Source organism: Furipterus horrens, unplaced genomic scaffold, assembly GCF_987537825.1.
Source record: "Furipterus horrens unplaced genomic scaffold, mFurHor1.1.pri manual_scaffold_6, whole genome shotgun sequence".
NCBI classification, from domain to species: Eukaryota; Metazoa; Chordata; class Mammalia; order Chiroptera; family Furipteridae; genus Furipterus; species Furipterus horrens.
Genome location: NW_028327176.1, coordinates 90,593,580 through 90,605,789, shown reverse-complemented (window position 1 = coordinate 90,605,789; position 12,210 = coordinate 90,593,580). Strand labels below are relative to the sequence as shown.

The following is a 12,210-nucleotide window of genomic DNA, read 5'->3' as shown; positions in this document are numbered from 1 at the left end:
ATGGGGTTTCTCTTGGGCATGATAAAAATGTTTCAAAGTTGACTCTGGTAATCTCTGCACAACCCTGTGATACACTTAAGACCATTGAGTGGTCCAATTTATTTTTAGAGACAGGGGAAGGGAGGGAGAAAAAGGAAGAGAAACATCAATGTGAGAGAGAAACATCAATCAGTTGCCCCTCGCACATACCCCAGTTGGGGACCGAACCCACAGCCCAGACCTGTGTCCTGATCAGGAATCAAACTGGCGACCTTTTGCTTCACAAGATCATGCCCAACCCACTGAACCACACCAGTCAGGGCTTGATAGATACAATTTAAATGAGTGAATTTAATGTAATATGAGTTATATCTTAATGGAGATACATTACATCATATCGTATACATATATAGAAGGCACACAGCCCTGGCCTGACTTGAATGCTTCCTGTTTAACTGATGACACTGCCTTTGGCCTAGAGACAGCCACTCTGCCCCTTACCAGCCCCAGCTTGGTCCCAAGTCTCCCTCAGTCATCTACTGTTGCTGGCCCTACACACACACACTTGTGCTTTCCTGCCCCACAATACTTGTGGACAATCCTGTTGTGCTCCCCTGGGGGAGTGTCTGGGACTCCAGAATCTTTCTCAGGACTCCTCCAATTACCAAGGGTTAGTAAAGCCACGCCTGAGCTACATCTCTGACCTTGTGTTTCAGGCGGGCCTGGGTAGCTACACTTCTTGAAGAGGTTGTCATGCTACCCCTTGACCCTGGGCTCCGAACCCAACTTGGCCCCACTGGTGATTCCTGGAGCTGGGAGAGTCAGGCCAGCTCCCTTGGCCTTCCCTTGGCCTTTTCCCCTCTGTGCCAGCAACCTGAAGATTGGGGGGGGGGGGGCAGTTATAGGAAGGAAAGAAAGGGTGCCCCAAATAACTAAATGGAGTTCTTTGGGGATAGAGGGAATGTGAGAGAGAAGGAACAGGTGCCACAGGTTGGTAGAGGAAGCGTTGAGCCTCTTCAGGGCCACCCTCCCCTCACAAGCACGGAGACTCTGGGTACTCTTACACAGGGTTTTATTCAGAAGTTGGGGCTGCTTCCTTTTCCTGGTCTCTGCCTTCTCACCCATAGGATCCTACCAGGTGGGGCTTGTCCATCTGCCCCTCCCACCTATCCCGCCCACACCAGCTACACAGCAAGTCTAGGGAGATGAAGGCACTCAGGGAGAACCCCCTACCTTGCATAGGAAGACAGCCCCAGGCAGACAGGTATCGCCCCAGAATCCCCACCCACCTGCCTGGACTGACATAGGAGGGGCAGAAGGGGTCCAGGCCAGATGTGCAGTTGTTGGGCAGGAACCCGAGCTCACTGACAGCTAGGCCAAGATATCTGGGTGAGCCACAGGACCTGCAGGTTTTCCCTTCCAGAAGGCCTTCAGCCAAGAAACATCTTGTTGGGGGGGCTGGGGACAGGGTAGGGGAGGTGGCAGAGGACAGCTGACCTCCTCACCCTGGGAAGGCATGTCTGGAAACAGCCCGGGACTCCAGGAAGAGGCCAGGGGGCTGGTAGGGGCCAAGGAAACTTTCGCAGTACCATGGCCACAGGAACACTGCTCAGAACAGTCTGCAGCTAGTTGAGGGGTGGGCCACCCCAGAGCAGAGGCATTCCTGGGAGAATGCCAGGATTGGCACTGGCCTGGAGTCTGGCCAGAAGCTGGGGTGAAGGGGATGCTGGGACACAGAGCAGGACTCATCCAGAAAGCTGTGGACTCTTAGAGAAAAGCAATCCAGAGTGGGCATGAGGCCAGGGTTGCCCTACCAGGCCTTGCCTTTGAGTGGTGACCCCTTCAGAAGATTCCGGCCAACACTAGAGGAGGCAGTAGCAGAAAACCCAGGAGAGGGCTCCAGATGTAACCAGGGCCTGGGGTCAGTCCTGAATGGATTTCAGGCTTTTCAGGGTCCTCTGCACCTGTAGGAAGGGAGAGGGTTTGCCTCAGCCTGGAGATAGTTCTGCCTGATCTCCCACCCATCCCACCAGGCATGCAAGCAGGGGCCCAGCATCCAGGGAGGAAGCTCCTATTCAGAGGGTACATGTTTCCCTTGCCCTGACCACTTATGTTGGGGACAGAGTGCTGACAATCTGGAGTCAGGAGGGAAGGTAGAAGGGACACTAGAGGCTTTACCTGGCAAGGATGACTGCAGGGCCAGGGTTCGTCCGCCCATGGCATTAGCGGTGGCAGAGGTATTGGAGAAGTTGGACTTGGAGAAGGTGTGTCCCGTCTCGTCCAGTGTGGCCTGCAGCTCACCTGGCTTATCCTGGGCTGGAAGAACTGAGGCCAAGACCTCACTGGAAGAAGGCAACTCAGCCTCAGTCTCGCCCTCCCCCTGTGAGTGGGATGGCGGCTCCTGTGACCCTGTGAGGGACACCTTGAAGTACAGAGAACTCTCTGGGCTTTTCGACGGCATTGTCTTGCTGGCTTCTTTGTCTACCGGTTTGGGGATGGGATCTTGGGTCGACTTGGGGGAGGTAGCTGGCAGCTCATTGAAGGAGAACAGGCTGTGAGTTTCCAAGGACCAAGCGACCTCACTTGTTAAGGAAGGTGGAGCTTCGGTTGCCATGGAGGTGGGGCCTTCTGTTGCCAAGGAAGATGGGACCTTGGTCTCTACAGTAGGTAGAGCCTTGGTTTCCAGGGAGGCTGAGACCTCTGTTATCAAGAAGGATGGAGTTTCTGTTGCTAGGGAAGAAGAAATACCCCCTTCCCTAGAGCCTGAGGCTTCAGTTGCCAGGGAAGATGGGGGCTCGGTTACCAGGTGAGGCAACTCTTGGGCCTCATCTGGGTCTCTGATGGGTTCTGTTAAAAGAAACAAGGCCTGGCATTAGTGCTTCAGGCAGGACCCCATATCTCTCACCCCACCATAATCAAGGCGAGGCAACCAAATGTCCTACAAGACACACAAACACACATAATACCCTCTCCAGCGAATATGTCCCTCATTGATAATAGATGTTATTTCTTGTGATTGACACAGTTGTCCTTCCATCTACCTCCTGTCCAAGTCTTCCTCTCTCTGAGCTCGCACTTCGACTTTTCAGGGCACTTTTCCAACTGGATTCCAGTTCCTTATTCGCCCATTGGGGTCCGGTTGACCACGCCCACCAACCGGCCCCGCCCATCCCGAGCTTTCTCCCATCCAACCACGCCTACCTCGCCCAGTGCTCAGGTGCCACCTGACTCAGCTACCTTCGCTACCTTTTGCTTGGAGGGTTGAAATCCGGTTACTTAGAATGACTGGGCGCCAAAGTGGCTGCGCAAGGAGGGCAAAACGGGCTTGGGAACCTGTATCAGGTGGAACTGCCGAGGGCCCTTGGAGGTCGCATCCAGCCAGCCCCTCCCCTGTACACCCACCGCTCAGCAGCCTCGGGAGCCTCCAGACCATCGCGTCGGTGTCCCTTCCCTCTCCTTCCTCTCCCTCCCCACCCCATCCCCGACTCACCACAGAGGGAGTTCTCACACCGGTAGCCGGAGGGACATTGGGAACACGGAGTCCCCTCCTGGTAGGGCCTCTGTCCCTTCACGTTCCCCCTGCAGGAGGCCAGGCAGATGCTAAGGGTGGGGGGTCCCTGGCGACCCCCGACCCTAGCTCTCATACACACACCTAGACCGGAAGTGCCTCTGGCTCTTACTTGCCCCCAACTAACTTGCTGGGCCTATGAGAGCAGACTGCTGTAGGTGCCCTCGCAGCTCCCTCAAGGGTATAGGGCATAGGCTCCCGCTCATCCCCCTCCCACGTCCTGGGACCGTGTCGAACCCAGCTTCCCCTCGGCTCTGCCCACCAGTAGGGCTCCCTCGGACTCACGGGGGCTCATAGTTGCAAACCAGCAAATGGATATTGGTCTCCTCAACGCCCTGGAGCTTCTCACAAAAGTGGGAGCCACAGCCAATCTTCTCTGTCTTGGCCCAGACCACCTGAAGGAGGGCAAACCCAACAGTTCAGCGTGGGGGGGACGTGCCCAGGTACTGTCTCTCTCGACTAGCCTTCTACGGGTGGGGAGAGGAGCAATCCTTATAGCCTGTGAGATCCAAGCTCCTGAGGGCATACAGCTTAAGGACAAAACTCTGAACAGGGAGCTTGGAGTGGGGTTGGGAGGGGAATTTGTATTGAACAGACTATTGTCCCCTGCCAACCACTATTTCACCAGGCCTCCCTTCCTCTGGAAACCTTCCCTTTTGATATACTCTCATGAATTCTTCCTGTGGGGTGTTTCTAGAGGCTCTTGCATTTTAAACAAGGTATATATCCAAAGGAAACAAATCCGCAACAAGCAAAATCCAAGGAAGGGAACCGGAGGAGCCATTTTGGAAGTGGAACTTCCCCCAAATCACAAGTAAGCAGGGACCTGCTCTGCCATCTCTAAATGTGGGTCTCCTAGCTGCTAGACAGAGTTTGTCTTAAAATTTAAAAAGTCAAAACAGTCTTTGTGCAACGCCATGGCCTGAGACCAGCAACTTCCCCTTGCTATTTCTAGGCCCAGTCTGCCCAGGAGTCACTCAGACTGAGGCCAGTTTTTGCTGGGAGATCTGACTCTGGCTGTTAATTCTGCACACCCTCCAGGACTGGGATCGTTCTGCTTAAATCAGCTTAGGGTCCCCCATTGTTGAACATCTCCGAGCAGAAATGACCTAGTGCATGTCCACTCAGCCCTAGAGAATGCTGGGGTGGACGTAGGGTAGACCCACTTCTGCTGGGCACTGACAGCAATTCCTGTGGAGGATGGGGGTGGAGAGGGGAGTGTGAGAGGCAGCAGGGTACAGAGGAAGGGCTGCTGCACCCTCACAACTTCCTGATCTGAGTGGATAACGTTGGGATTTCCTGCTCTAAAAATTAGCACTAAAAATACCACTCAAATGAGGCACTGGAAAACCGAATGGATATGGGTGGGAAGATGGTTGGCTTGTTTTTGTCTTAAAAAAAACCCCAAAACTCTTCGTGCTATTGTTGAACAACAAATAAGCATTAGGAAGAGGAAAAAAAGAATTCAGTTAACACTAATGCTAATCACCCAACCCCGGCAACACAGACACACCTCTTATCTGCAAACTCAAATTTTGAAAATGCAGTGAGAATCCCGACCAAAGCAAAAAGTGACTGCTCTCAGAAGATGCCCTGAAACCCTTCCTTAGTGACAATTTGCTCTTATTTACACATAGTTTTTAAAAGTAAAAAAAAAAATTAAACAAACAAAATTGTTTATTTGCTTTATTTGTCCTTGGCAGATTAGAAGCAGCAAGTTAAGACACTATGAGAAATGACAGAAGAGGGACAATGAGAGAGAAGACAGAGCGGGGACCACTTCCTGGGGGACAGAAGCTCTGCAGAACTTGAGCCAGAGGACAGGACTGCTGAGAGCACGGTCAGGATCGCTGCGTACAGCAACGGGGCCGGAAACAGGCTCAGAGACGCCTAACTTAGGTCTCTTCAGTATCGGGAGATTGAGAGGGCAGCCTAGGTTTTCAGACTGTGGTCTTTAAAGTCAGCTGAAAATGGGTTAGTCAGTTTGAGAAGCAGACTTCGTCAGAGGCCTAGACAACCATAATAGCCGTGGAAAGGCGAACTTTGTGAAGGATCTAAGGGCGCTTGTAGTGCGGACTAGGGCACGCGCGGGAGGTGCCGTACTGCTCGTGCGCTCCCGCCCGCTGCTCCGGCAGCCCTGCCCATCCGCCCGCCGCGGCCCCGCACCTGCGTGTAGTGGCCGCACATCTGGCCCGGGTCGCAGGCGGCGGCGCTGAGGTTGTAGTGCTCCCGCTCGAGGTACCACTCTTCCACCGCCAGCGGCACGTCCATGCCCTCGTCCGTGATGGCGAACAGGTTCTCTCCGCGCCGCCCGCGCTCCTTGTTGTGGCCCCACACGCACTGCTGAGCATAGGCCTTGGCGAAGGCGGCCAGCTCCTCGTCCCACTTCTGCAGGGAGGAAGGTGAGGACACTCGGGCTCGGTGGACGTGGAAGAGGGGGGTCGGAGAGGGTGGTAAGGATGCCCACAATTCTGGACAGAAAAGGTTGACAGTTTCCTGGGGGCCCCTGGACACTGGAGAGCCCTCCCTCGTTAGCTGAGTGACTCTTGGCGATGACCCTGAACAGGTCTCTGCTCCTGGGGGGCTTTGGTGGGGAGGCCAGAAGGTACCACCCCAGGCAGTGGAGTCAGCCAAACTCGGGACCATTCACCAGCTGGGTGATTTTGGACAGATTGCCTACCCTTTCTGAATTCTCAGAGGGTGTCGGAAAAAGAAAATGATTTCATATTTGTTACAATGTTATTATTAACTCATATTAATATCCTAAGTGAAAGGAGGTCAGTGATGCCCTGCCTACCTCCCAGGGCTGCCTCAACTGCTCTGAAGACCACAAGATGTCCAGTGAGATGTTGGGTTGTTTATTCAGCGCCCCCACCCTGCACTGGTACATCTGACTTGGGGTCAGCACTCCCTTCTCAGCTCCCATTCTCCCAAGGGGATAGCCCAGCCTCCATGGCTTCACCAGCCTGCAGGCTCCCCTCCTGAGCGCTGTTCCCAAGGGTTCTCAATGCTCGTCAACTGACAACCTCTTTCCCCCTAAAACTTAAGTGTCTCTGTGTGACTCTTACTGAGAGGCCTCTTTTCAGAGCCTTGGTGGCTCCAAGATCTGTCCAATCCCAAAGGCAGTGTTGTCCAGTGCGGACCTGTGGTGTGACAGCAGGAGGTAGCATTTTAGGTTAGGGGGGCTCTGATGTTCTGCGTCCCTGGCTGGGGAGGCAGGCTAGTGTGTGTGTGGGAAGAGGGATTAACAAGGCATCTGACCAAAGGGTTGAGGACGGAGGCCTGGAACCCATTAAACTTTGTCCTGGCCTCTCCTGGAAACAGACTGCCTGGCCAATATTCTTGCTCCACCCACTGGGGACCCATCCAGCTGTGGGAGCCTGGCAGCCCATAGAGCACCAAAGGCTTGGGTGACTCTGAGGGTTGGGGGCTGTGTGCCCACACCCACTCCCCACCCACACAAGGGCCTCAGTAGCAGCTGCCTGGGGTATGGATGGGAGCACTGGGCTGGAACAGCCCTGCTGCTGTGACTTTGGGCGAATCCCTTTCCCTCTCTGGGCTATTTTGTCTCAAAACACTAGTCCCTGAGGTTCTGTCACACTCTGGCAGTAGTGGGAGCTAGAAAGTGGTAAAGGGGCTGGGTGCTGGGATCAGGATTTGGGTGTCTGGATGCCCTGCTGGACTCCAGACAAGACTGTAAGCTCCCTCAGGGAAAGGCTGTGATGTAAGTCCACTGTCTGACACGGTGCTGACACACAGCAGGTACTCGACAGCTATTTGTCAACTGTTGATGGCTGAGGCGGAGCCCTGCTTAAAGCCATCTCCCCTGCAGGGCCCAGCTGTCATTTCTATTCTGACTAGATGCCTGGCATCCCACCATTAGAGTCATTGTTTTGGGTCTCAAGGCTTCTCAGTGGTTCAGAGAGCCCTGGAGAGTTTCAGGAGTCATGGCACCCATCCACATTGGCCACATGGTCACCATGTGACAACAAGTTCATTCATTCGCTCACTAACTCATTCATTCATTCAGAAGTCTAGGGCACCGTGCCAGTCACAAGGAAACAAGGACCAGGAAGCCCAAATTCACATTATCGTAAGCCATTAACTGGGCCATCATGTGGTAAATGACAGATTTGCAATGGGTATTATAAAGGCACCAAAGAGGGCTATTTAGCCCAACCTGAAGAGAGAGAAAGAGACAGTAAGCTAAGTGTTAAAAGAGGAGGCACTGGCCAGGTGGAGAGGGAAGAGGCATCCCGAGCAGAAGGCACTGCTTGAGCAAAGGCATGGAGGTGAGAAGCAGTGTTTTGGCAGTGGGAAAAACAAGCAGTTACTGAAGGAGAAAGTGGGCAGGAGAGGAGGCCAGAGAGGCAGCAGGGGCCAGATACACAGAGAAAACCTTCTCAGGAGTTGGAGCTTTATCCTGAGGCACTAGGGAGCCAGTGAAGGGTTTTGAGTAGGAGGATCAGGCCTGTGTGTTGGATCATTTATTCTGGTGGTAGAGGCCAGAGTCTGAGGATGCAGGCAGAGGCTGTTCTAGGACTCTGTGAGAGAAGTAACAGAAGGCTGAACCAGGCTTGTGCCAAAGAGATGGGGGCAGGAGTAGGATTCAAAGAAAATTGAAGCTTCTGGGAGGTAAGAGCAGTGATGATTAGATGTGGAGGCTGAGGGAGAGAGGAATACACGATAACCCCCACCTGCCTCACCCAGGATCCATTCCCTCTTGTTAATCAAACACTTATTCAGCACTTACTAATTTTCAGGAACTGTTCTAAGTGCTTTACACATATTCACTCATTTAATCCTAACAACCACCTTACATGGGAGTTGCTATCCTCCCCAATTTACAGATGCAGAAACTGAGGCACAGAGAGGTTAAGTAATTTGGCTGAGGTCACACAGCTAATAAATGGCAAAGTTAAGTTTTGAACCCAGGCCATCTGGCTCCAGTCTCTGCATTTACCATTGCTGAGGTTGCACCAGCGCCTTGTTCCCACCAGGCAGCAGCATACCTCCTCAATACCTGAACTGCTTTCCAGAATGTTGCCCCACCCCTGAGGCCCATCTCTGTAGGCAAAGCAGCTTCCAGCCTGTGTAGCCCCCAGCCTCAGCCAGCAAGGCTCTAGGGCATTCAGGATCTACAGATGGGGAAACGCCCAACAGTGAGTTCCAGGCCTCAATCAGAGATTTGTTGGCAGAGCTGGTATCGGGCTCCTGATTTGTGTCTGCAGTCCCTGGCTGCCCAGGCCGACAGAGCTTGAATGGCAGTGCTGTCTGTCTGTAGAGCCCCTCCAAGATCTTCTCGTATGTCATCCTGTCTGAGCCCCACGTGATGGTCAGGAAACAGAGGCCTTTGACATTAAAGGGGCCCATCAGAGTCACTTCGCCAGAGTGGACACAGTTGTTAAAACTCCAGTCGTGGACCTCCAGGCTCACTGCTGTGTTCCCCAGGCGTGGCCTTGTCCTCAGGCACCAGTTGTGATGCCCTGGACACTGCCCATCAACCTTGCCGGCCACCTGAGGGTGCTGGAGGGGATGGGACAGTCTAACCCTCAGAGAGGGCAGGAAGGGGTGAATTTCTCACTTTCTCTCTTTTAATCCTGACCATAAACATCCTGTCCCTAACCCTGCCGTCAGATGACTCTCCCTCCCTGACAGAAGTAACCACCACCCTGAATCTGGCTTCTGTCATCTGTGGCATGTCCATGTATGTTCACTACTTCAGCATGTGTCAACACTTGTATACAACAGTGGTTTTTACATTTTTAGATTTCATGTAAATATATCCTACTATACACACACACACACACACACACACACACTTTGAGATTTAATTTCCCCACTCAATATTATGAGATTCATAGATATATATTGATATATATGTAACTCCAATTATGTTTATATATATGTAACTCTAGTTTTGACTCCAATTTACAGATGAGAAACTGAGGGTCCTTACTGGGTTAAGGGACTCACCCTAAGTCATGGGACTTGCAGGTGGCCAAGACAGGTTTGAACTTGTGACCCAGAGTTCTCTCTGCTTCTGCTTTCTGTGTTCTCTGCAGCTCCTCAGTACCTTCCTCCTACCCGAGGGGCCCGGACCCATCCTGCTGCCCTGTTTTTTCTTGTTGTTTCCTTGGAAATCACCTAAAAGACTGTTGTGACCAAGATGTTTTCCCTCCCAGGGCACATGCAATTTAGGAAGTGCTGGAAAGGGGTCATTGGAGAGGGAAGCTGAGGCATCCAGGCCTGGCTCTATCAGCTGAGTGATCTGCAAGCCCCTGAAGGACCAGCCTGTCCCTCTGAGCCTGTTTCCTCATCTGTATAAGGGGGCTGTCAATCATACAATTTCAGAGGCTCTGTCCCTGACCTGAGAGGTGAGTCTCTGTGATAGCTTCAGCTAAGGGGTGGAAGGGGTCGGTGGAGGGCCCTGCCCAGCACCCCTTCCATCCCGGCAGGTGAGTGACTCTGGCCACACTCACCATTTGCAGCATGTTGGCGGCCGATGGGGACACCTGGGCACGGTAGAGGTTGTGCAGTTCCACCATTGCACGTCTCTCCCCCTCATCAAGAGCTCCGGCGGGGCCTGTGCTGACCACCAGCAGTAGCAGTGGCAGCAGCAGAAGCGCCAGGAGACTGTGGATGCTGTGCATGGTGGCCGGTCCTCTCTGCCTTTCCCGCCCAGGGGTCTGGCAGCTGGATTTAAAGTCCCTCCCACATAAGCACCACCCTGGCTGGGGCGGCGGGAGGGGCTGTCTGGAGGCCTAGCCCGGCTCACACAATGTCTCTGGGAGGGCTGGGTGCTTGGGTCCTGACCAGAGTTGAGTTCACTCCCAGCATTGAACTCCCCTCTGAGTCCTTGGCAAAAGCCTCCTTTCTCTCAGTAACGGGGGCTCAGGCCAAGAGCTTTGTGAGTGCCGCAGTCCCTCCAGAGTTGTGGACAAGCCCTCCAGAGGCAAAGCACAGTAACCTCTGCAGAGATCATACCCACTGGGTACTGAGGACAGATAAGGGGGAGGAAACCACAAGGACCCCATCCCCAGAGGACTGGACAAGAAGAGACAGGTACAGTAGTTTGTGGAGGGATGGAAGAACACGAGATGTACTTGGTAAAGGTTGAGCCAGACTAAGTCTGAATCTTGTTTCTGCTTCTTTGCTAGCTGTTATTAAAGACTAGGAAGGCAGTCTGAATTAGGTCCCTTTGGGGAGTTTTGAGTCCATCCTCCAGCTTCCGTAACTTTCTTCTAATATCGGGGGCTGAGTGTGTAATAAAATGCTCTTCCGAGTTGGGGTCCAAATTGGTGTACTTGAGAATGGCCTCTGTAAGGTCGCTCATGAATGAGGCTGGGTTCTCAGAGGCCTCCTGTGTAATTTCTAGGATTTTGTCATAATTGATGGCCTTAAGGGCAGCCCTACACATGCCTTCAATTAGGTATGTGAGAAAATGAGACATCTTAGCCAAATCAGGGGACCCTGACTGATAGTTCCAGTGAAGATCTGCAGCTGGGACTGCCGTGGGTCTGGCCGGATTCCTATCGGGATCCCAGATGTATAGGGTGCCTGAAAATGTAGAAGCAGTGGACAGAATGCCATCTTTTTCCTCTGGGGTGGTGGAGGAGTTAGGATGACATAGACATAATGATATGTTAATGAATAGGTCTGAGTTATATATTGGAACTCCTTGCAAAAGTGGGTAGGATCTGCAGTATAAGACCCTAGACCACACTCAATTTGGGCTAAATCCGTGAGGGAAAACGGGACATGTCCCCGGTCAATGCCTTCAGCTCCTGCCACTGCACAAAGAGGGTACAGGCCCAAAGATGGCGGGGAGAACAATGGCATGAGGGCAGCCCGAAAACGGGTGCGGGGAGGTGAAACGAGAGGGGTGGAGTCTGGGAGCAGCAATGGCTTGTCTTTGGCTGGTGAGTCAGGAGGGGAGGGAGATGAGGGAGAATGGTTTACCGCCGGGGGGGAGCTGTTGACTGGGAGGGGGCCTATTGGGGGGGGGATAAGGGTGTTCAAGGTCTGAAGGGTCTGCTTCTGTAAAAGATGAGAACGGGGTGGGAGTCAGGGGAGTTTGTTAATGCAGAGGAACTGCGGGCAGTGGTCAGTTGAATAAGTAGGAGGGGGGAGCAGGAGGAGCAAAGGGATGGTCTGTTGTGAAGAATAAAAAAGGCCTCTGCGTACTGAACTTGGGGCCATTTGCGGTTCCTCCTGAGGTAGTTGTCAAGATCAGTAAGAACTTGAGGGTCAAATGTTCCATGTTCTGGCCAACGGCATTTGTTCTTAAGAGGATATTGACAAGGCCAGGTGACAGTGGAGAGAGTAATTAGCTTTTTTAGCTTTACCTGGGACCCTATTTGAAGGGTCTGGAGGTTCCAACAGAGACAACCCAAAGGGAGTCCTTCGGAGGCAGGGATTGATGTGCTCCCATGGGGCTGAGAGTAACGACCCAGAGGGTGAGCCTGAGATGAAATGAATCAGGAGGGTTAAGGGGTGTCCCCACTTAAGCTGCTGATTCTACAAGGCACAAAGGCCCTGAGTGAACTGTCCAGAGGGAGGGCGTCCCCACCAGTGGAAGTCCAACGAGGTGCAAGGCCCCAAGGAAGACAACCTAGGCCTAGGATTTTCGAGTAGAGCCACAGTAGGCTCAGAAATGAGAC

The 12,210-nt window shown here is 53.0% G+C and overlaps 1 protein-coding gene across 1 annotated transcript; it reads right to left on the bottom strand.

The window, feature by feature from the left end:
- Positions 1-302: 302 nt before the first annotated feature.
- PI16 (peptidase inhibitor 16) lies at positions 303-10,245 on the bottom strand. The gene is made up of 6 exons (XM_090282320.1): positions 10,030-10,245; positions 5,714-5,935; positions 3,833-3,942; positions 3,470-3,558; positions 2,158-2,826; positions 303-1,943 (listed from the first exon to the last, which is right to left on the bottom strand). The coding sequence occupies exons 1-6, from the start codon at positions 10,198-10,200 to the stop codon at positions 1,822-1,824; spliced, it is 1,383 nt and encodes a 460-aa protein (XP_090138446.1). The 5' UTR covers positions 10,201-10,245; the 3' UTR covers positions 303-1,821.
- Between the last annotated feature and the right edge of the window lie 1,965 nt (positions 10,246-12,210).